This window comes from Euleptes europaea, chromosome 8, assembly GCF_029931775.1.
Source record: "Euleptes europaea isolate rEulEur1 chromosome 8, rEulEur1.hap1, whole genome shotgun sequence".
NCBI lineage: Eukaryota > Metazoa > Chordata > Lepidosauria > Squamata > Sphaerodactylidae > Euleptes > Euleptes europaea.
The window spans coordinates 53,218,958-53,242,742 of NC_079319.1; the positions used below are offsets into that span (position 1 = coordinate 53,218,958).

At 41.7% G+C, this 23,785-nt stretch overlaps 1 protein-coding gene across 1 annotated transcript; it reads left to right on the forward strand.

Annotated features, from left to right (window-relative positions):
• The first annotated feature begins 555 nt into the window (after positions 1 to 555).
• Positions 556 to 23,187, forward strand: CLUL1 (clusterin like 1). Its single transcript, XM_056854708.1, has 8 exons — positions 556 to 595; positions 1,593 to 1,700; positions 3,404 to 3,552; positions 9,672 to 9,839; positions 16,055 to 16,499; positions 18,458 to 18,595; positions 21,164 to 21,378; positions 22,973 to 23,187. Exons 2-8 carry the CDS (start codon positions 1,598 to 1,600, stop codon positions 23,147 to 23,149), a joined length of 1,395 nt encoding a protein of 464 aa, XP_056710686.1. The 5' UTR covers positions 556 to 595; positions 1,593 to 1,597; the 3' UTR covers positions 23,150 to 23,187.
• The last annotated feature ends 598 nt before the right edge of the window (positions 23,188 to 23,785 follow it).

Here is a 23,785-nt window from a genome sequence, read left to right on the forward strand (position 1 = left end):
CAAAATCATGCAATGCCATTTCCAAAGACAAGATGTGTATTGTATGCAAGGGTACCATTAAATTATGCAATATGTTATTAAATATACACTGCTCATATATTAATTGCAACAAATTTCAGTGGGCCTAAAAGAATTCATTGGCGTAGTCACAGTTCTCTCAGAACTCTCTCAGCCCCACCTATCTCACAAGGTTTCAGTTGTGGGGAGGGGAAGGGAAGGCAATTGTAAGCTGCTTTGAGACTCCTTGAAGGTAGAGAAAAGCAGGGCATAAAAACCAACTCTTCTTAAAAAGACAAGAATCCAACAAACCACTGACAAGCACATTCAGTGCATGAAAACAGCAAATCTATATTTCTAGTTGTCTTATGCTCCCTCTGGTGTTTATTTTTGGATATGAGCACAGACAAGTCTGAAAAAGAGGGAAGGAAATTAGAGTCTAATCACAAAACATCCCATTAATAGGATTAAGTACCTTGTCATTAGATAAGATGTACATAGCAAAATCCACGACACTCCTAGGAATTAGAACAACACATAGGCTCGGTCGTTCCTGAAGCTGGAAACAGGTTTGCAAGAGGAAACGTCTGCATTAGTGGTAAATATGGCATCTGGAGAATTCTACTATTAAATAGTACATTTTCATGACATTTGCTGGCTATCTGCCACTACTGGCTTTATAAATATATATTAATGACCTATATTTCTATTTTTGTATGTAATCTTCTGATATTACCTTCTAACTGAAATTATTTGTTGCATAAACTATGTGATAATGTGTTTCAAAAAATAAAATCTTGTACGGAGAATGAATGTATATGAAAAGGAAAATAAAGAAAATGGCCATGCTTCAGCCAAAGTTAAGAATTGCAAACTCCCACTGATTTCAATGAAAAATCAAGTATGTACTAAAATTTCTCCAGCTAAAGTCACTGGGACTGAATATGCTGAATTGTGCCCAGTGGAATCCTTTATATACAATAGAGTCTTATTAAATTCAGTAGAGGGAGGATTGTGTTTGAATGTGCTTTTATTGATACTCATTTCATATCCTTACAGCATCATTTTGAAAGCAGTGGAAACAGAACTGGAAGGATCACTTGTTTAAAGGTGAGTTAATAAAGCATGTATCTTGATGAAATTAACTATTCAATTGCAAATAAAAATTAAGAGCCCCTTCTGTGACTTTAAACTTTTACAGTCACTTGCCAACAAGAGAACAGAAACAACTTTCATTCAAATATAATATAAATTATGAAAATACGTTCTGATATGACATGAGAAGTTTGTGAATCTCCTGCAGGAATATCTGCCTTCCACATTTATAATAACATTGCAAAGATTAAAAAACAAAACAAATTGGAGTGTTAACGGATGACATTACGTGATGTTTGGAGCACAAGAAATCTTAAAACTGGCCTATTGCTTTCTCTAATAACACTGGAATACAAGACTATGTATTGATGCTAGGATAAAAAATTATTCTTAAGATATACTAAATGCATCATATTTCTTTATTGATCCTTGCAGCTGCACTAGTATCTAATGGTAAAACTAACTCAGAAACTCATGTACTGTAATGATTCTTAATACAGAAAACATGAAGTCTTTCCTGCTCTTTGTGATATACCTATTATGGCTGAGGGGACCACAAGGTGCACCGACCAAGGAGGAAAATGTAAACATTATGGAAGACCTGAAAGGTAAGTGCACTTGAAGCACTCATACATATCCTTAAGTAGCCTCTGCAAAGGCCAGCATCTTGCCAGAACTTTGAGGAAGCAGCCTCAAAGTTTAGCATGAGGATTTCCACCTCTTGGATCAAGATTATGAACGCCTATAATTTGTTTTAATAGCTGCATCACTGAAAGGTCAATTGACCATCTAATAAAGATGATGATGAACATGAATTCAAGATCACTTAATACAGATTAGTTATCCCTTAAAAGCTTTTTATTATCCCAGTGTGTGCATTGTCTCAATAAATGCTTATATGAGTGTGAAACTGGGCCACAATTGCTGCAGAAGAATGAATATGGGGTACAAAAGTCTGGTCTTTTATGTATGGTATCTGATTATAAAAGATTAATGCCATCTCTAGATCAGTGCTTCCCAACTTTTTAATGTAAAAAACCCTTCCTCATTATAGTAGTTGCATTATTACTATCAATTGATTTAGAAAATACAATGACAAAAATATCAAAATGGCAATCCTGAGTGGTCATATGGATTTGAAGACCCCTTTGCTATAACTCCGTCCCCTCTTGAAGTCCCTGGCCCCCTAGATCAAATAAAGAGCATTGGGTGGCTAAACAATTTTCTTTGGAAAGAACAAAGCAACAAAATGATCCAAAAGGCCAGTCCAGTTTGGGTACCTTGGATTTATTGATGATGTCTGTGACTATTTATGTTGCACATCCTTAGTTTAAAAGGAATATAACTGCTGAAAATAAATTTATGCAGGATCTGCAATGAAAATGATGTGTGAGCAATTGTCAAATGTGATAGTCTACAACTAATGGGTTATATCCGGCACTGTGTTTCTGCAGGCACAGGGACTTCTACAAGCAGAATGTGAATTTTGCAGTTTCTCCCTCCTATGGCAGCCTGAGGTCCCAACCTCTCTGAAATCCTGCTCCTGGGAAAGGAGCAGGATTTCAGGGGGTTATTTTGGGCTGCTGTGAAACTTACATGTGTCTATTCTGTGGTACAACAGTGCCATGGGAAACTTCAATTACTGGCAAAATGGTTCGGTATAACAGAGTACCAACTGATATGATCAAACTGCCAGCCTGATTTTTGTACCATCAACTCCTTCTACAGGTCAAAATGTGAGAAGTTTAAAAATGTGAGTGTGAATTTGCTAATTAAAAACTGAATGAGTAGTAAACCACACTGAGAAAAACAAAAATATAATTCTATATATGGAAAATGACTTCTGGGGGAGCTGTGTAAATGTGTTATGTGTAACATATTAGGCATTTGTGCTGTTCTTTATGCTGATGACATTTCAATTAAAAGGGAATAAACAGATATTTTTCAAAGAGTATTGCTTTGGCCTAACCGAACCGCTAATAAATTGCTGGCATTTTGCTGTGTTGTTCCCTGGGGAAAATGCCAAAATGCTAAATTCTCATGGACATTCTGCTGGCACATGTAAAATGTACTTTATAAGCTATCACCTGATTAGAAAATAAATACATTAATATGTATGGCTGTGGAAAAGTTGAATATAGTGCAGACTCTAGTGAAGATTCTAAGTTTGTACATAAAGACTAAAACCTTTACAGAGAAGAACAAAGATATGTTGTTCTTTTCATCTTCCTAACCAGAATCTACTAATTATAATTCAATATTCAGCTTAAAAAGCAGTTATCTTTAAAAAAAAAATCATTACCTCCCTCAGTTTTATCGGAAGCCGGAGAGAAATATGTAGATGAAGAAATAAAGAAAGCTCTCATTGGCATTAAGCAGATGAAAATTATGATGGAAAGAAATGAAGCTAAACACATGGATATAATGAAAACATTAAAGAAAAGCAGTGAAGAAAAAGACGTAAGTACTAAACAGTCGCTCTAGTTTTGAAATAACATGTGGCTGAAATTTATTACATGTCAGTTTCCAGGGTGGCACTAGTAAGGTTGCCAACAGGTTTGAATGTTATGTATCAGGTGATGCTAATTACCTCCATGTCATGAAAAGTTTCTGTTACCCATTTCCACACATCATCTATATCAGGGGTGTCAAACATAAAGCCCGGGGGCCGAATTCGGCCCCTTGAGAGCTGTTAGCTGAGGCAGCCATCCCCGCCAGTCCCAATCTGGACTGGCAAGGTATGGGCCGGCCCAACCAAGTGTCATTTAGGTCATATCCAGCCCTCGTAACAAATGAGTTCAACACCCCTGATCTATATACTGATAGTGAACCACAGCATTCCAAGGCTTCAGTCCGGTGAGTAAAAGGCAAGGGAAGAGGGAAGAGCCCTTTGGGGGCCTATTTTGGCCTTTAAAGGAGGACTCATTAGGGCCAGGCCTAGGGTTGCCAGTGCCAAGTTGGGAAATTGCTGGAGGTGTTGTGGTGGAGTCTGAGGAGGGCTGGGTTTGGGTAGGGGAGACGCTTCAGCCGAATAGAATGCCACTGAGTCCACCCTCCAGAGCAGTCACTTTGCCGAGGGGGACAGATCTCTGTCATCTGGAGTTCAGATGTAATTCTGAGAGAGATCTCAGCCACACCTGGAGGCAGGCAACCCTAGGCCTGGAAGCAACCACTGGGTAACTTGATAAAACCCAAGTTGAATGATTCAATTAAGCCTGACTGCTTGCTACTCTTCAACAGCAGCCAACCTACAAAAAGCCAGTGTGGTGTAGCAGTTAGAGCTCAGAGTGGGGTCTGGGAGACCCAGGCTCAAATCCCCATCTTGCATCGAAGGCTCACTAGGTAATTTTGGACCAGTCACATACTGTCAGCATAACCTACCTCACAGGGCTGTTGTGCGGATTAAAAGGAGGAGGAGAGAATAATTTAAGCTGATTTGGTCCCCACTGTGGAGAAAGATGGGGTATAAATGAAGAAAAAAACCCAATAAATATAGCTGAAGATGGGAGGCAGATAAACGGTTAGTTGGTGAATGGCTGAGAAGGACAGAATGAGGCAGGGAACTGGGCCATAGTTTTCCTAGGTAGAGGCTGCCGGGGGGGGGGGGAGCTTAAGACAGAGGGGCCAGTAAAGGTGGGTTGGCTGTTGGGTGGGAAGGAGATAGGGTTACCAACTGGAGGTTAGGAAATACCTGGAGATTTGGGAGTGGAACCTGGTAAGGGTGGGGTTTGAGGAGGGGAGTGACTTCAAAAGGGTTTAATGTCATAGACTCCACTCTTCAAAGCAGCCATTTCCTACATGGGAACTAGGGTTGCCATCATCCAGGTGGGTTACTATAATTATAAAGTGTACTGAAGTAAGACTGTGGAAAATTCCTATACAGGAAAATTAATTATCAGTACACAGCCACCAATCACTCTGAAGATACTTTTTAAGGAATGTATTATCCTTTTAACATATCAACATGAAAGAAGCAGTTACAATTATCATAAATCATACAATACTGAATGAACAACGGACCATATATCTAGCGTACAAGTACATGAAAAAAGGTCTGTATAGAATATACATACATCCAGAATAATAACTCTTAATAAGAATAATAAGTAGTTACAATAGAATTATTATTCTGGATGTATGTATATTCTATACGGACTTTTTTTCATGTACTTGTACATTAGATATATGGTCCGTTGTTCATTCAGTATTGTATCATCCAGGTGGGGGCTGGAGATCACCTGGAATTACAACTCAATTCCAGCTGACAGAGATCAGTTCCTTGGAGAAAATGGCTGCTTTGGAGGGCGGGCTCTATGGCATTAGACCCTGCTGAGGTCACTTCTCTCCCCAAACCTTGCCTCCCAAGGCTCCACCCACACATCTCCAGGAATTTCCCAACCTGAAGCTGGCAACCTAGGAAAAGGGGAGAAGCTATGGGGGCTTTCAGGAAAGGGAAACAAGAATTATTGGGGGAGGGAGAATGAGAAGCCTCCCACAAGTTCTTGCAGGTTTCCGCTTGTTAAATCTCTATTAAAGGAATATGACATTTTTCTACAGCTCTGTTGGCAACCCTATGCACTAAATGTGTTTTCACAAATTATGTTGCTTCTGAATTGTTTGGGTGGTTTAGAAAATGGAAGAGAGAGATTTTAATCAAATATAAATTTAAAAAATTATATTTGATTTACCAATGAAGGAAAGCCATCCTTAGCTGCATAATGTAGGAACGATTCCATGAACTCACTGAGACCTATTTCTAGCTAAAATACATTGTTTGGGGCTATTTTTTTAAAAAAAACATTAGCCTTAGAAACAATAGAGCTGAATTTGTACTGGCCTGATCCAGAATCCTTCTGTTTCTACTTTATTCAGTGCATTCTGAAGAACCAATGATCCTTTCCAGTCACAAGCAGTCTCCGCTGAGAGACATACCTTTCAGCGCTTCAGACAAATCTAATTTAACAGTAATTTCCTCTTTAAATTGAATCTTCGGACTTGTTCCTGTGGAGGGGGGAAAGACACTTGGTATCTCTAACAGACAATACTCACAATTTACCAAAATATAGTTCCCAGGAATCTTTGGAGGAACCAGTGGCAATTAAAGTTATATGAAGGAAATTGAAGCTTGTAGTATTGGATTTGTTCTTGGCCTTTGGTAGGTCTCAGTGGGAAAGTCAAGAAGCAGCTACTGAGGGGTTTGCAGTTGTAACTTGGCTTCTACATGGTAAACTTAAAGAGGGCATTGTCATTCTTGATAGGGTTGCCAGCCTCCAGGTACTAGCTGGAGATCTCCTGCTATTCCAGCTGATCTCCAGCCAATAAAAATCAGTTCACCTGGAGAAAATGGCCGCTTTGGTAATTGGACCTGGCAACCCTAACTCTTGATCTTAGAAGCTGTGATGGAACACAGAGGTAGGGGTAGTCTTACAAATATATGAGCACAAATTGGTTAGGACTTCATAGATTATAGCCAATATATTGGTTGTTAGCAAGTAATTTGCAACAGGAAGTTTATAAAACACCATTATGTCCATATATAAATTTATACTATGGGTGGAAACTAGAGATATTATCAAGGAAGAATGTGCAAAGACTATTCCTGTAGCCAAAAGAAAAGAAAAACCTCGATGGATGTCTGAGGAAACTCTTAAAATTGCCAGAGATAGACGAGAAGCAAAAGTAGAAGGTGACAGAAATAGAATCAAAAGTCTGAGTGCAACGTTCCAGCGACTAGCACGTAGAGACAAAGAGACCCATTATAATAACCAGTGTAAAGAAATAGAAGAGAACAACAAAAAAGGAAGAACAAGAGATCTGTTCCACAAGATCCAAGAAATCAAAGGGAAATTTAAAACACGGTTAGGCATGCTGAAAGATCAGCATGGAAATTCATTAACTGAACAGGACAAAATAAAGAAAAGGTGGGAACAATACATTGAAGAACTATACAGAAGAGATGAAAGGATAAAAGATTCTTTCCAAGAAGAATCTTTTGAAGAAGAACCTACAGTTTTAGAAAGTGAAGTGAAAGCTGCATTGAGAGCAATCGGGAGAAACAAATCACCAGGAGCAGATGAGATATCAATAGAGCTATTTCAAGCCACAGAAACGGAGTCCATCAAAATCTTGACAAGAATATGCCAACAGATATGGAAAACAAAACAACGGCCCACAGACTGGAAACGATCCATTTACATTCCAATTCCCAAGAAAGGAGACATCAAAGATTGCAACAACTATCGGACCATTGCATTAATTTCTCATGCAAGTAAAGTGATGCTCAAAATCTTACAGCAAAGGCTGTTACCATATATGGAACGAGAAATGCCTGATGTTCAAGCTGGTTTCAGAAAAGGAAGAGGCACTAGAGATCATATTGCAAATATACGCTGGTTACTGGAGCGTACGAGAGAATTTCAGAAGAAAATCAGCTTGTGTTTCATAGATTACAGCAAAGCTTTTGACTGTGTGGATCATGAAAAGCTATGGCTGGTTTTAAAGGAAATGGGTGTGCCACTACATCTGATTGTTTTGATGCGTAACCTGTACTCTGGACAAGAGGCCACAGTTAGAACAGAATATGGAGAAACGGAATGGTTTCCAATTGGCAAAGGTGTCAGACAAGGATGTATTTTATCTCCCTATCTCTTCAATCTATATGCAGAACATATAATTAGGAAAGCAGGATTAGATTTAGATGAAGGTGGAGTGAAAATTGGAGGGAGGAACATTAATAATTTGAGATATGCTGATGACACTACATTATTGGCAGAAAATAGTGAAGATTTGAAACAACTACTGCTGAAAGTTAAAAGAGAAAGTGCCAAAGCAGGACTGCAGCTGAACATCAAGAAAACAAAAGTAATGACTACAGGAGAATTACACAACTTTAAGGTTGACAATGAGGAAATTGAAATTGTTCAAGACTTTCTATTCCTTGGCTCCACCATCAACCAAAAGGGAGACTGCAGCCAAGAAATTAGAAGGAGATTGAGACTGGGAAGGGCAGCCATGAAGGAGCTAGAAAAGATTTTGAAGTGTAAGGATGTGACTCTGGCCACCAAGACTAGATTAATTCATGCCATCATATTCCCTATTACTATGTATGGGTGTGAAAGCTGGACAATGAAGAAAGCTGATAGGAAGAAAATAGATTCCTTTGAAATGTGGTGTTGGAGGAGAGTGTTACGGATTCCGTGGACTGCCAAAAAAACAAATCAGTGGGTTATAGATCAAATCAAGCCTGAACTGACCCTAGAAGCTAAAATGACTAAACTGAGGCTGTCGTATTTTGGTCACGTCATGAGACGACAAGAGTCACTGGAAAAGACTGTCATGATAGGAAAAGTTGAGGGCAGCAGGAAAAGAGGAAGACCCAACAAGAGATGGATTGACTCAATAAAGGAAGCCACAGCCTTCAAAATATTGTCGAAGGCTTTCACGGTCAGAGTTCATTGGTTCTTGTAGGTTATCCGGGCTGTGTAACCGTGGTCTTGGAATTTTCTTTCCTGACGTTTCGCCAGCAACTGTGGCAGGCATCTTCAGAGTAGTAACACTGAAGGACAGTGTCTCTGAAGATGCCTGCCACAGTTGCTGGCGAAACGTCAGGAAAGAAAATTCCAAGACCACGGTTACACAGCCCGGATAACCTACAAGAACCACAGCCTTCAATTTGCAAGATCTGAGCAAGGCTGTCAAAGATAGGACATTTTGGAGGACTTTCATTCATAGGGTCGCCATGAGTCGGAAGCGACTTGACGGCACTTAACACACACACAAATTTATACCAGGGCCTGTTCACCATTCAAGCAACCCAAGTGACTGTTTGGACTGCCAAACTGGCAGGCTATGGGAGAGGAGGCAATGGACATGTCTTGCAGTGTGGTCCTAAACAACGGACTTGGAAGGGTGTAACTCTTCTTAGGATGCAGTGGAAGATTGGCACCCCCATACCTGCATGCCTCGGAATAGGAGTGTTGTTAGGACTGTTATTAGAGGTATCACTGTCAGTGGGTGATCTGCATGTGGACCAGGAGAATCTCCACATGGGGTTATGAAGAGGCTAAGAGGTAGTTCTTGTGTACCTGGGGAACCCTGAGACATGCAGAACAATATCTGGACCAACAGCTGCACTATCTCTTGCTGCAAGGAAACCTTGACAGCAAAGAGTTGTATTGATGAGGCAGTGCCGCTTCCTGGAGTGGCTGATTCCATGAGAATAGGAAGGGGGGAGGTGAAACCCCCCCCTAAAATGTTCCTCTTTGCAATGCTTATTTTCTTTTGCTCCATCACTGTTTGTCACAAGATCCAAATGATAGTAAAATATGGAGCTCTAAGCAGAAATAATTATCTCCTTGAATAAATAAATGCAGAAAATAAGGTTACTCGTATAAACATTTCGGGCATCCGTGCTCTAAGACGGACCAGTATCGTAGACGAATGATGGGACATGATTGCTATGGAGAGAAAACTTATGACTGAACTGATGTGGATGTTTAAAATGCAAAGGTATATTCTGAAATAAATTACTCTGATGTAAGTCATCATGACTCAGATGTTTTAACTAATTCCTTAATTAGGAAGCTCTGAGACTTATGAGTGAAGTGAAAGAGCGACTGGAAGAAGAAGAAGAAATGTGTCAGGAGTCTCTGCAGAGTTTATGGGATGAATGTAAATCTTGTCTAGAAAGTAACTGTATGAGATATTATACAACTTGTCGACGTGGCCTGTCCTCATTTACAAGTAAGGTAAGACAAAAATTAAATGTATTTCATTTACTTACTGGTATTTCATTTACTTATTTCATTTACTTACTGGTTAACCAAAGTGTCAGAAAATATAGTACTAACACAGTTTTTAATGTATTGTCGAAGGCTTTCACGGTCAGAGTTTATTGGTTCTTGTAGGTTATCCGGGCTGTGTGAAAGAAAATACCAAGACCATGGTCACACAGCCCGGATAACCTACAAGAACCAGTTTTTAATGTGTTTACTGTCTGGTGCATTTTTTCTAATGTTGTAATTCAGATTTTTATTCATTGTTGGTTACAGATGTGCTCCACTCTCTAAGCAACCCTAGGCTATTAACTAAAGCGCCAGAGGACAGGGGGGCACCAGGAGCACCTCTGGCCCCAGTGCCACCACCCTGGCTGGATAGCTGCCCAGCTGGCAGTGCAGGGCACAACCTGGCTGGCCAGCCACCCAGCCACCTCTGGCCTCGCTTGCCCGCCAAAGTGGCTGGAGAAAGTTAGGAGAATTGTGTCACTTCATGGTGACACTCTAGGAGTGTCTTTATCATAAAGATTTCAATCAATCAATCAATCAATAAACCTTTAATGGCATATCCAATATTACAAAGAGGAAAAAACAGTATAGATACAACTATCAGCTAAAAAAGCTAAAACAAACATAAAATCATAACACAGAGTTTCCCAAATTTTTCATTGTTAACACATTGACTAAGAAATTGGCCACCGCCACAGTGATCTCTACTGTTGTATCGTTCAATAAAATTTGACATTTTATTTTATTAGGAAGATAATATTTAGAATGTATCCAAGAATTTAACCATTTCTTCCTAGTGGATGTGTATAATGAGCAATCTAGCAATATGTGCTCGATTGAGTCCAAAGAGTTGGAGCCACATTCACATTTCCGTTCATGTTTAGGAATATTTTGAAACCTTCCATATAACAACTTTGATGGGAAGGCATTTACTCGCGCAAGAGAAAAAACTCTGTGATGGCTAGGACTATCAAGATTGTATAGATAATGGGGGATACATCCCACAACATTCTTAAGTTTTAGTATAGCTGATGAACAGACAGGGGGTTGAGACAGCTGTATTTTTGAAGTTCAATATCTAAAAGCCTCTGTTTAATCGTCTTAAAAATATAAACTTCCGAGGAGAAAGTTCACTCCTCCAGGGAAATGCCAATGGATCTTATTTTAGATCGAATTTTATGATCCCAAGAGGCATTATAATTTTCCTTTAATAAAAAAAACAGAAGCGAACCAATATCAGTATTAAAATACAGTTTAAGCCAATAACGAATAATTAACATCCATGCCTTAGTTTCAATTAAATTTAATCCTAATTCAGAACACAATGCATAATAAGAAACACAGTTTGGGAAGCCCATAATTTGTCTAAAAAAGGATGCTTGAATCTCCTCCACTTCATGATTAAAAGCGTTAAACCATATAGGAACCCCATAAAGAACCTGAGGTAAAATTTTAGAGTTAAAAACTTTAACAGCGGCAGGAACAAATTGATTTCCTTTGGAAAAAAAGAAGGCTTTTAATTGATTGGAAGACAATTTCCCCAAATTAATAGACCTTCTCCTATGAGTTGCCCATTGAAGGTTAAAATTAAATGTAACGCCCAAATATTTATAACACTTAACTTGTTGGATCTTATTCTTATCAATATGCCATCAATAGGAGACCCACTTTCTATTAAAAACCATAACATTGGACTTGGAATAATTAATTTTGAGCTCATTAAGGTTGCAGTATTTCTCAAAGGCCATCAAATAACGCTGAAGGCCAACTTTGGTAAAAGATAGAATTGCCGTATCATCTGCGTATAGAAGGCAAGGCACTGCTCTGCCACCTAATTTGGGAGGGTGGCCGTCCACAGACTCCAACGCTCCAGGCGGATCACAAATAAATAAATTAAAAAGAAGGGGGGCAAGAACACACCCTTGTTTTACACCCTTGTTGGATGGGATTTTGTCAGTAAGAAAACCATTTGAAGAAAATTTGACCCGGCACGAAGTACCAATGTGAAGTTTCCTCAAAAGGATTAAAAGGCACTGATCTATTCCTAGATTGCTCAACTTAGCCCAAAGTTTGTCTCTTATAACTGAATCAAATGCACTTTTTAAATCAATAAAGGCAACGTAAAGTTTCTTCGTGCCAATTTTCATATACTTCTCAGCCAGGGTTAGTAAAGTTAAACAATGGTCCAAGGTTGATTTATTTTTAGAGAATCCAATCTGTTCAGGTCCAATAATATTGTTGTCCTTTACCCAGCTGCACAAGCGCTGTTCTGGATGTTTCGCATATAGTTTGCCAGTTACGGATAAGAGACTAATAGGGCGATAGTTGTCTGGTATTTTAGGATTTGTCATGGTCTTTATCATAGAGATTTAGATGTTTCCCAGAGTTGGAGTCACTTCTGGGTGTTCTGGTTCTGAAAATAAGGTTCAATAGCTGGATCCAGTCTGATAGGCAGCATAGGAGCAAGCTAGCCATATGGACTGGTTAAACCAGTGAGGCTCTCTACTTAGCCCAGGGCTTAAGTATCCTAGAGGGCAAGAGGCCCCAGCTGTTCCTGGGCTTCATCTGTCTAGGGCTCCCCAATCATGCGAAGCACTATGTGCACTTAGGCAGTCGTCTGGGTCAGTTGCTGGAACACAGTCTGATGCTTCTTGGTCTCTGAGTTGCCTCCTCACAGGCCCACAGCTTCTGTTGCTCTCACTGGGTGGGGGGAGAACTTGGGGAACTGGTAGTCCAGGGTCTGGCCCTACCAGGCAGGGGACTGGCTGCCGTGTATTCTGGCATGTTGGCAGTACGGCTATTAAAAAAAAATAGGGAAAATTTGGGTTCGGGTTTCTTGGCCATTTTTGTGTGTGTGGGGGGGAGAACCCAAATGCTGAATTTTCTATACTGGTAAACATAGGAATTTGGCTTTAAATTCGGGTTTCCCAAAAAATGTAGCCTTTTAAACCTTATGGGGGCTTTTTGCAGCTTTTTGCGGCTCCTGGGGGGGCATTTTTGCAGGTAGAGCCCTCAAATTTTCAGGTAGCTGGAAGACACTCTCCTTGCAAGAACCCCCAAGTTTGGTGAAGATTGGGTGAGGGGTTCCAACGTTATGGGGTCTGGAAGAGGTCACCCCCCTTCCTCTATTGAAAACCAATGCAAAGTGTTTGCATTGGGGGTGATCTCTTACAGACCCCATAACTTCCGAACCCCTGACCCAATCTTCACCAAACTTGGGGGTTCTTGCAAGGAGAGTCCCCCAGCTACCCTGAAAATTTGGGACCTCTACTCACAAAAATCCCCCCCAGGAGCTTTGCAAACAAACAAACAAAAAACCATAGGCTAACATGGGTGGGAAATTTTCCCAGCCTATTTTCTCCTTTCCTAACATCTAATGCAAGCAAGCCAGCCAAGCCCTACACAACAACCTAGCATCACAACCTAGCTACCTAGAAGCCCAACAACCTAGCTACCTAGAAGCACAACAACCTAGAAGCACAACAAACCACACGGAGAAGTCTATGCCAGCTGAGACTCTTTACAAAACCCCCGAAACACAAGACACTAGAACAAAATTCAAAGTGGGGGCCCTTTTGCCATCCCTTACCAAACCAACTCTATGCGCATAGCGGAGGCTGGACACAGCAGCACCTAGGCACGCTCTGGTGGCACTTGCCCCACAAAACCCACGTCCAGCTACATGATGCCAGGTAGCTGGAGGTCTGGGGGCACTGCTGCCAGCCCAGATGTGGTGCTAACCTAGCCAATCTGATGCACAGTGCCAAACCCAACAACAACAACTGGGCATGCAATAAGGATACACAAACCAACCAGCGGCCAAGTAAAATGGCTCTCCCCCCCCCCACACACACAGAAAGAAACCAAACAGGCAACACTTAAACAGGAACCAAACCAAGCTTTAACACTTTTAAAGAGGAACCAAAAAGGAATTAAACAGTAATTTAAGCAGTTATGAGCAATAACAACTACGAAGTGTTGAAACCAATGGGAATTCAGTTCCAGAAACCTCTCCCCTTGCTTGCATGCAGCCAAGTTTAGGGGAGGGAAGCCCCAAATGAAATATAATGTTGCATATGTGATTGTGAGCTTTGCCTCTGGCAGGGTTTCAGATTAAAGGGATAGAGCTTGTGTATATTATAGTTGTGTGTAAGCAGAGCTTTATACACTCTTTCAGCTGAATGTGTAGATATGGAAGTGAGGGGTGCCCAGCAGGTATGATCCCATTCCTCCCCTCTGAATGTCTGAAGAGGGCTGTGGACTAGAGTAACTAAAAATGCTGGAACAGCTCAATCCCCAAAACTATGCTTGGTTAAGGCCCAATAAGATAAAAATGCTGCTTTCAGATACATTGGATAATGCACTTTCAGTGCACTTCAGCAATTGTTTGGAAGTTGATTTTCCAGTATGAAACAGTTGCAAAGGATTGCGAAAGTGCATTAACCAATGTGTGCGAGAGCATTGTTAAGTCCGCGTGGGGAGGACACACGAGGTCGAGACGGAGTTCCAACAACAACTCTTTATTGTAGAACAGAACAGAACTGGGAATTGTACAACCAGGCCCTGCTTAAATGCTCCCTTGGCCCCTGGTGGCCGCTCCCCCCTGATTCGTGATAGGGGGAAAACAACCCCCGGGTCACCAATGGCATGACCCGGCTTAGGACCAATGGGATGCGTTGGCTTGGCCAATCATGCGAGCAGGGCTTAGGAGCCTTTGCCCAGGACTCAAGCTCCTAGGCTTTGCTTGTTATGATCTTGGTTACTCACATACATTACACCCTCCCCCCTAAGTTCAGGGTGTAGCCGGTCGAGGGGCGTTTTCGGCCGGCGCCCCATGAGGAGCTCTGCGGGGCTTTTGCCGGTTGCAGAGTTGGGCGTGGTGTGCTGGTACAGGAGGAATTCTGCCAGCCCCGTCCCAGTCGTTGCGCTCGATGTGCCTCATCGCTTCCTTGGTCGTTCGGACCATTCGCTCTGCCTGTCCGTTTTTGGCGGGGTGGAACGGGGCCGAGGTTGTGTGGCGGATTCCGTTTTTGGTCAAGAACTCTTGGAATTCAGCGGACGTAAATTGGGCCCCGTTGTTGGAGACCACCGTGTCTGGCAAGCCGTGGGTGGCAAAAATCTTTCGCAGCTCCCGAACCACCACTCGCAATGTCATGGAGCCGACATTGGCGACCTCCAGCCACTTGGAGTAGGAGTCCACGACGATCAGGAAAGTTTTGCCCTGGAACGGACCCGCAACGTCTATGTGGAGGCGGGACCAGGGTTTGTGGGTGGACTCCCAGTGGTGGGTAGGGGCTCGCGGCATCTCGGGCCGCAACTCTTGGCCCAGCTGGCAGCGGCTCACCCACTCCTCTACAGCAGCGTCTATGCCCGGCCACCAAACGTATATCCTAGCCAGGGCCTTCATGCGCACAATACCCGTGTGGCAGGCATGCAGGGCCTCCAGGACCATTGTGGAGGTGGCTGACAATGGGCACGGGGTAGGCGTGCAGCTGCAGCGCCGTATTAATAGTACATTTGTAGTCCGCGCAGATGCGGATGTACCCGTTGGGCTTGAGCGGCGTTACTATCGGGGTCTCCCATGGAGCGTTGGGGACCTGCGCGACGAGAAGGTCAATCTCCGCGTCGATCTGGGGCTTGAGAGCGAAGGGGACACGTCGAGGCTTGAGGCGTACATTTGTAGTCCGCGGGTCACCAATGGCATGACCCGGCTTAGGGCCAATCTAAGCCTAGATGGACAGCCATTTTGGGATTAGGCTAATGGTGATTTAACTTTTTAGTTATAAGCTCCTCACATTGTGAGGCCATAAGATGTAGCTTAGCTGGCATATCCCTAAATCTGGATCTGATACTCTCTATCAAGTACATTTAATTCCCACAGAACTGTCAGTTATGAGACTCATCATCAGAGCGACAGACTTGATTTTTTGTTCCTTGGCTAATTTGTAAGACTATAGCAAAGTTTATGTTTTTCATTTTGGCAAAGATGAACAATGTTGCCTACACAGAGCGTGGAAATGTCGCCTAAATAGAGCATGACCTTTCAGTATTTAGAAAATAGGGCAAGATTTGGTAACACAAAGTCAGATGTGTACTTTTGAACCTTACAACACACATCTGAATTAGCACAATGATTAAAGAACTTGCCGTTAATGTTTTTTTTTGCTTCTTGCCTACAGATTCGAGACTTTTTCAGAAAGATGACCCCAGTATCAGTTTCCATGTATGAGACTGAGGGGAAAGAGTTCCAGTTTGACCAGAAGCCAGAAAAAGAAGATGTCCAACTAGTACAAATGGAAAATTTGTTTAACCAACTGTTGTCTGATGTGGGTACAATGTTTGAAAAAAGCTTTCTTTTTTTCAAACAGTTGCAAAAAGAATTTGACCAGACCTTTCAAATGTATTTTATGTCTGATCCAGACGTAACAGACCCCTATTTTTTGCCATCTTTCACTGAGGAGTCTGTGAGAAATACGAGCTCCCCAAAAGAATGGGGCCCCCAAGATGTCCTCCAGCTTGTATTTGATTTCAGCAAAACTGTCATGGAAGGGGTCAGTGAAATGTTTATCGAGGCATTTGAAGGATACACTGAGAATGCAAGTGAGACGGCAGAACAAACTGAAGGCAAGTTCTAGAATAAATAACACCGAACTTTGACTTGGTGGTGTTCAGCCTTTAAACCTCAGTAGATGCACAGTATATGTGTCTGTTTGCTGCTGCTGGGAAATGGGTTTCCCCCCACTTCTCCATAGTGTCATGTTGCAACTGTGCACCATGTAAGGTTTCTCAGACTTTTCTCCAATCTTTGTCAAACCTGCTTAACTGCAAACTCTTTTGAAAAAGCCACTTTGGCAACTGGACTCTATGGCATTGAAGTCCGTCCTCTCCCCAAACCACATCCTCCTTAGGCTCTGCCCCCAAAACCTCCTGCCGATGGCAAAGGGGGACCTGGCAACCCTACCTGAGTAGCTGTTATGTGGGTGGAAAAGTTCAGATTTTCCTAGCCCCTTTCCGCACAGCAGCTACTTCTCCAACAGTATCCATTTCCTTTCCCTATTGCAGAGGGTTTTTCTTTTCATCAGCAATATATGGAAAAAAACATCTCTGCACAATGAAATTGGGTAGAGACTTTTAAAAAGAAACAAGAAAACTGGAAGCTCAAAGCACCAGATGCATATTTTAGTATAATGATATATCAATATAATGGTATTAAGTTGCTCGTTTTTTAAAGACAACCAAGAAAATCTGCTGAATGGAAGCCCTGTCATTGTTGCTCTGTATTACTCGAAGCAGCAACAGGCAAATGACACAATCCTGCCCCTGTGTGGAAAATGTCTGTATGAAAGAGTGTTGTTCATTTACTGTGGTTGCCAGCTGGTCTGTGGGATTTTCTCCTTTACCTTGCAGTCCTTTCAAGTGTCTGTTAATTCTGTCCTCTCCCTGTAAGTTTTACTGTCTAGCATGTTACTGTGAATATTTGTAGTGAATTCACACTCATACTCAGTCTGTTTGTGCACACAGATTTAAAGCAGTTTGCTACGTACTATTATTCTATGGCTTGCTTTTCTTAATCTACCCACAGTCATTGTTTGAAGAATGCAAACTTCTGTGCTCCTATGCCACCTCACTTTCTTGGGGTGCCCAAATTTTCTCTGTACCTGCTCTATTCTTTTGCCTTTCAGTCCTCAACTCTGATCTGTTACCTACCCTTCTTGAGGTGCCAATGTCTGTCTTCCCTACAACTTTGTTTTTCTTATAACTTCTATGGGTTAGCATAACTATTGCATATCTGTCCCTGCCTCACCTCGGGTGCCAAATGCCTCCATCAACCTATTCTACAATACTGTCTCCTGGACGTGCCACTTGGCAAGTGAGAAATTTACAGGGCAGTCCTACTGAATCTCACTGAGGCCAATGGGTCTAGAAAGTGTAACTCTCCTTAGGAATGCCTTGTTAATTACTTGGATCCTTTCGCCTATCCACTTGCCAGTTGGCTGGGAGGAGTCCTGTTGCTGGGAATTTAATTCAAATTGGATAGAAAACAAAACTGTTACAGATGAAAATGTTTCCCACATAAACCAATGGAATGCAGAAAACGAATAATGCATAATTCAGTCATGAAACAAAACCAGAAATGTGCATACCCCCCAGATTCTCCCCCCCCCCACTACACCTTACCTCAGAGACCCTGTTTCTAGGGACTATTCCAATTTGGAGCGCCAGAACTTCAAATGAGTCCTCAGAGAAAAGTTTCTTGACTGAGGTAACAGTAATACAAAACAGGTAATAGGGGAAGATTCAACTCCACTCGTCCATGCATCTTTAAAAAAAATTGTTCCCCCTTGCTACTCTTTCTATATGATTGGGGCAATTATATATACAAACCCTTGGAACTAGCCATCATGTCTAGCTTGGCCCTCAGAAATATGTCATTCTTTAATGGGGTTGTTCCATGTTTACACTAATTTTTAAACTGCCAAAATGATCAACTGCATTGATGCTATTTAATGTAGCATTAAAATGACAATGGGTGTTAATGATACTGTATGCATACCATGCATAATTGCATATGTTCATTCTAGATTCTGACAAAAGTGGGATGTTCTCTAAGATTGTACCAGATCACACCAGAGCTCTGTGTAATAAACTGCGCCAGAATTCATCTGGTTGTCCTCAGTTTCACGAGAGATGCCACAAATGTCAGGACACTCTTCTGCAAGGTAAACCATTACCCAATAACCTCTAGTATATGGCTGGACTGTAATACTGCATAATACTATACGATCAAGCACAAACTATTGTGACTTAGATTGAATTGTGGATGTTTGTAGACTTGATAAGTAACAAAACTCAGTTAAATCGTTTAGTAAACATTTAAATACTACTGTGCCTGGTTTTAATTTGTACCTGAAGGTCCACCCCCTGTTGTATTGTCCAGCCTGCCTTTTCTCAAGCCCTACCCTCTGTGCCTCTTTGCTGGTGGTTCCTTGCCTTTGGAATGCCCTCTCCCTTGGGTCTTGCCTGGCACCTAACGGACTTTCCATTGGGTACTAGGCCAAAGCATTTCTATGAACCCAGGATTTAACTAAGGTGTTCTATCTCTTTTAGCTGTTTTGTAGTCTGTTTCTAGACTGAAGACTTTTATCAATACCATTTTAGACTGCTCAGTTTCATGTACTTTTGTGCCCTGGCTTGTTTTTATTGACAAATCTTTGTTGACTTGTTTTTGTTTATTTTATTTGTCTTGGTTTGTTTGTTTTGGCATTGACTTGTTTTAATTGAGTCATTTTCTTCTTTTTATTGTTTTAGATGTTAGTTGTTGTAACCCTAAGTAGGCAGTCTCCCCTTTAGTTGGGGGAATTAGCTGGAGACAGAGAGCAAGATGGGGTAACTGGGAACGATAACCTGTGTATACCAGGATAGTCCTGGGTAAACACTCTCAAATGAGTAGGCAGTTGTATAATTAAAACTGGCTTTATTAAAAAATAAAAACAGTAAAACAAGAACTATATTTTAAGCAATGAATGTATGCACACAAAGCCTACAAGAGCTGACTAAAAAAAAAAGGAGGCAGTTGGATAGGGTTTCAAGGATGGGTGATAGTTATCAATCTTGAAGGGACGTCCAGGGAAAGCAGCGCTGAAGAGGAAAATGAGCAGCGTTTTCAGGAGCAAAGGAAAGAGCCCATACACAAGTGGGGATATGCGCACGGATCCAGAACACACACACACTCTATGAATGGCCAAAGGACCAATATTTATACCCCAAAATGGGTCCTGAGGCAGTATGAGGCAAGCTGGCAGGAAAGCCAGAGGCAAAGAATGGATTGCTTTTCTGGGATTCAAACAATAAAATAGGAGAACTAGCCCCTTCAGTGGTCAGTGTGTTAGCCTTTGGAAGACCTTGGCAGCTTCCACATGAATGTTTTACTCTGCTGTAGTTCCCTTACTGTAGCGTTGTTTTCAGGAGCATCCACACAATGTCATCCTCTATTTGTCCTATTTCCCCTCACTTTTCTGGGTTCTTTTCCAAACCTAGTTTGTAAGATCTTTTTTGCCAGATTGCAGTCAAAGTACATTAGGACAACATGTGTGTGTGTGTTAAGTGCCGTCAAGTCGCTTCCGACTCATGGCGACCCTATGAATGAAAGTCCTCCAAAATGTCCTATCTTTGCTGTCAAAGATAGGACAACATGTGGATGGAAGTAATAGTGATTGGGGAGAGAGAAAGACAAAAAAGAGAGGAATGGCATTAGGCATGATGGAGAAAGAAACAGAGAGGAAGACTTAAGTAAGAGAGAGACATAAAGTAAGAGAAGGAACAGGGGAAGGGAGAAGAGAGAGACAGAGAAGGGGTGGTGGGACAAAGGAATAAGCAAAGGTGGGGGAATAGGATGATTGTCAGAGAAGGGGATGCGGGAGAAATAGAGGGGCAGGTTGGCAGAGGGGGATGGGAAAATTGAAGGAGAAAGGATGCGGCAAAAGGAGATAGGTTGACTGAGAAGGGGAGGGGAGAAAGAGAGGTGGGGAAGATTGACAGAAGGGGAGGGGTGAGGAGAAGGAAGGAGAGGAAAGGAAGCAAGGGGGGAAGGGATGCACTCTCCCTATAAGTTTGTTGAGGGTCCCCACTTGTAGTGTATATTGATAAAGCTATAACAGGATCCAGCTGCATAGGCTGGACTACCAATGCTACCATTAAAAAGGTAAAGGTAAAGGTCCCCTGTGCAAGCACCGGGTCATTCCTGACCCATGGGGTGACGTCACATCCTGACGTTTCCAAGGCAGACTTTGTTTGCGGGGTGGTTTGCCAGTGCCTTCCCCAGTCATCTTCCCTTTACCCCCAGCAAGCTGGGTACTCATTTCACCGACCTCGGAAGGATGGAAGGCTGAGTCAACCTTGAGCCGGCTACCTGAAACCAACTTCCGTTGGGATCGAACTCAGGTCGTGAGCAGAGCTTTTGACTGCAGTACTGCAGCTTAACACTCTGCGCCACGGGGCTCCTAATGCTACCATTACTGAAGGCAAAATTCAGTAAAATGGCTTTCAGGATCATTTTTGTATTATGCAACCATAAGACTTCCAGCAAAATGTGTTCAGAACTGAAGCATTACACGGAAAGCAGGTGAATAACTATTCCAATTAGCAGCAATAAATACTGAATTCATTTATTTCCTACACAGATTCGTATGTGTGATTTCCCAAACAACTAAAAACAACTATAATAAATCATTTTGAAGTATGTTAGAATATTTCTGAAACCCCCTAAACAATATTTCATCCCTGTACAGTTTGCCCCAGTGTCCCTGAGCTACATATAAAGTTTGATGATGCCTTTAAGCTGGTTAACATCTCTGCTGAGCAGTATCGACAGATTCTCCAGGTGGTCCAGCGTCACACGGAAGATACGTCCTACTTGTTGAATAAAATGAAAGAAAGGTTCGGATGGGTATCTGAACTATCCAACAGGACCATTGGACCAGAAAACATTTTCAATATAGTAAAGGTAAATGCCATACATTAAAAATGGAAGTGACCACAGCACAATGATCTTTCTGTTCTCCGTAGTTCACTGACATTTACTAACTCAGTACTACCTGGGGAATGAGTGTCTGTTATTTTTGATCTTTAAAATACTGAGCTCTTATTGAGGTGGATTTTAAGTATACTTGCTAATCCCTTGGTAATCTGACACTCCACAATTTAGACATTAACCTACTCTAAATCCTTTTAGTGTGATGAGTAAGTGACCTGTACCACCATCTGAGAGGAATAAAATGGCACTAACAGGTTTTAATGCCTTTAGGTTACTTTTCGAGAATCTTGCTGGCGGCTGACATATAACTCGTATATCCTCTTTAGGTCAATATGACAAAGTCAGAGCACAAGTCAAAGAATGTTATTGATTTTGTCACTATATATGCTGTATGTCATATTGGGCTTTCAATATTTTCCAGTGTCTGCCTCAGAAACTGTTAGGCTAAGGCTGCAATCTTAAGAACACTGTTTGAATAAAAATGGGGTTTACTTCTGAGTAGACCTGCTTGAAATTCCTCCCTTTGGCTGCATTCAAGATCCTTGAATTCTATGACATACTTCCAAGTAAACTAGGGTTTCCAGACCCCTGCCAGGGCGGGGGATCCCCCGCTTTGGGCCCCCTCCCTCTGACGCTGGCCAGCTGGCCAGCAGAAGGCCGAGGACTCGACATTGCTGACATGATGATGTCACTTCCAGAAGTGACATCATCACACACGTGCCAACAGGAGAGATGCTCTGGTATTTGGGCAAAACTCTATGGTAAAATTAGCTTCTGCCATAGACTTTTTGCCCAAATACCAGAGCATCTCCCTCATCGTCATCGATGTGATAATGTCACTCCAGAAGTGACATCATCACACAGGTGATGTCGAGGTCTAGGCCTCATTTTAAGCCTGGTAAGATCCCCCCAGCCCTCCCACACCGATCACCAGGGTGGACCTGGCAATCCTAAAGTAAACATGCTTAGAACATTCCTGAAATTTCTTAAATAAATCCCACCTTTCGTTTGGTTGCTATATAGGCTGCCTCAATGTTCCTGAGATAAATAGAGTTGGATGACATCCTCAGATTGGTTTGATATCTCTACTGAATAACATCAACAGAACCACAAGACTAATCTTAAAGACTAACATATAGTACACGCAGCATATCCTGATGTTTTTGCAAATTTGAGATCAGCATACTGTATGGAGTGCTTTTTTTTAAGTTCTGCTTGGAAAGACTGGCTGTTTCTCAACCCATAAATCTCTTCACTCATTCCAGTCTATAATCCTGTAAAGATATTTACTGCCAGCACTGCTCATAGCTGACAAGGAATTCTGGAGCTCGCATTGTAGACCAATTCGATTTGGCATCCTTTAATTGGAGCCTTCTGCTGTAGGTAGCCAAAGTAACCAAATTTAACAACAAAACATCGGAATGACTTGAAAACAACCAGTGTCTTGGTGTTATCTATTATTCCCATTCTTAACAACTGAGAAGTTATTTAATATACACACACACACACACACACACACACATTTAAAAGTATGAAGATATCATATCAAGCTGTTCCCTTTCAGGTATCTTCTGCCAAGACAGGTGAAGCTTCTGGTCTGAACGAAACAACAGTAGATGTGAATATTTTGACATCACCTACTTTCACAATTAAAGTTCCCCAAGATTTAGACACACAGAATACCGGATTCATTGAATATGTAGCTGAGAAAGCTTTGCAGCTTTACAAGAAGAATTTCTAGGTATGGCAAGTTGGTTCTGTTTACACTGAAAATGTAACGTAGGCAGATAATTGTAGAAAAAAGAAACTGAACAAGGGACTATTCCTACTTTTAGGAAATGAGTGGAAATTTTACAATTGTAATTTTGAGATAGGTGTATGCTAGTTTATGGGTGGTTACGAGCTGTCATTTAATTATATATTTCACTACACGCCTGCACCTGACAGGATAATTTATTTTTATTGTTGCACAAATAGCTGGGAGTAGGAAGGAGGGAGTGTTTGAGTTTGGTCAAAAGCTAATCCCTGCTTTCATGATCAATTCATGAATCTCCTGGCATTTCATCTCATTTAACCCTGAATGCATTATAAAATGATAGGCATAAGTAAAACGAGAATATCTAGCCTGAGTTTCTAAAGGGGGAAGGTGACAAACCAACGAAAGGTTTGATACATTCTTTATCGAATTGGACCCATTCCAGTCGAGCTTCTGCCCTGACCATGGGACGCTGACGGCTCTGGTCACCCTCACAATCTCCGTCAACAGCTGGATCGAGGCGGGTTGGGGCTGCTGATACTATTGAATCTTTCAGCAGCCCTCGACACTGTCAGTTATGATCTTTTAGACCTCTGCCTCGCCAACATTGGAATCCGGGGC

Bases quoted from the DNA above. Each gene is read 5' to 3' on its own strand.
- CLUL1 (XM_056854708.1), top strand. From the start codon at position 1,598: ATGAAGTCTTTCCTGCTCTTTGTGATATACCTATTATGGCTGAGGGGA. The intron at 16,500-18,457 runs GCAAGTTCTAGA...TGTTCATTCTAG, and splicing joins GACGGCAGAACAAACTGAAG to ATTCTGACAAAAGTGGGATG. The intron at 18,596-21,163 runs GTAAACCATTAC...ATCCCTGTACAG, and splicing joins TCAGGACACTCTTCTGCAAG to TTTGCCCCAGTGTCCCTGAG.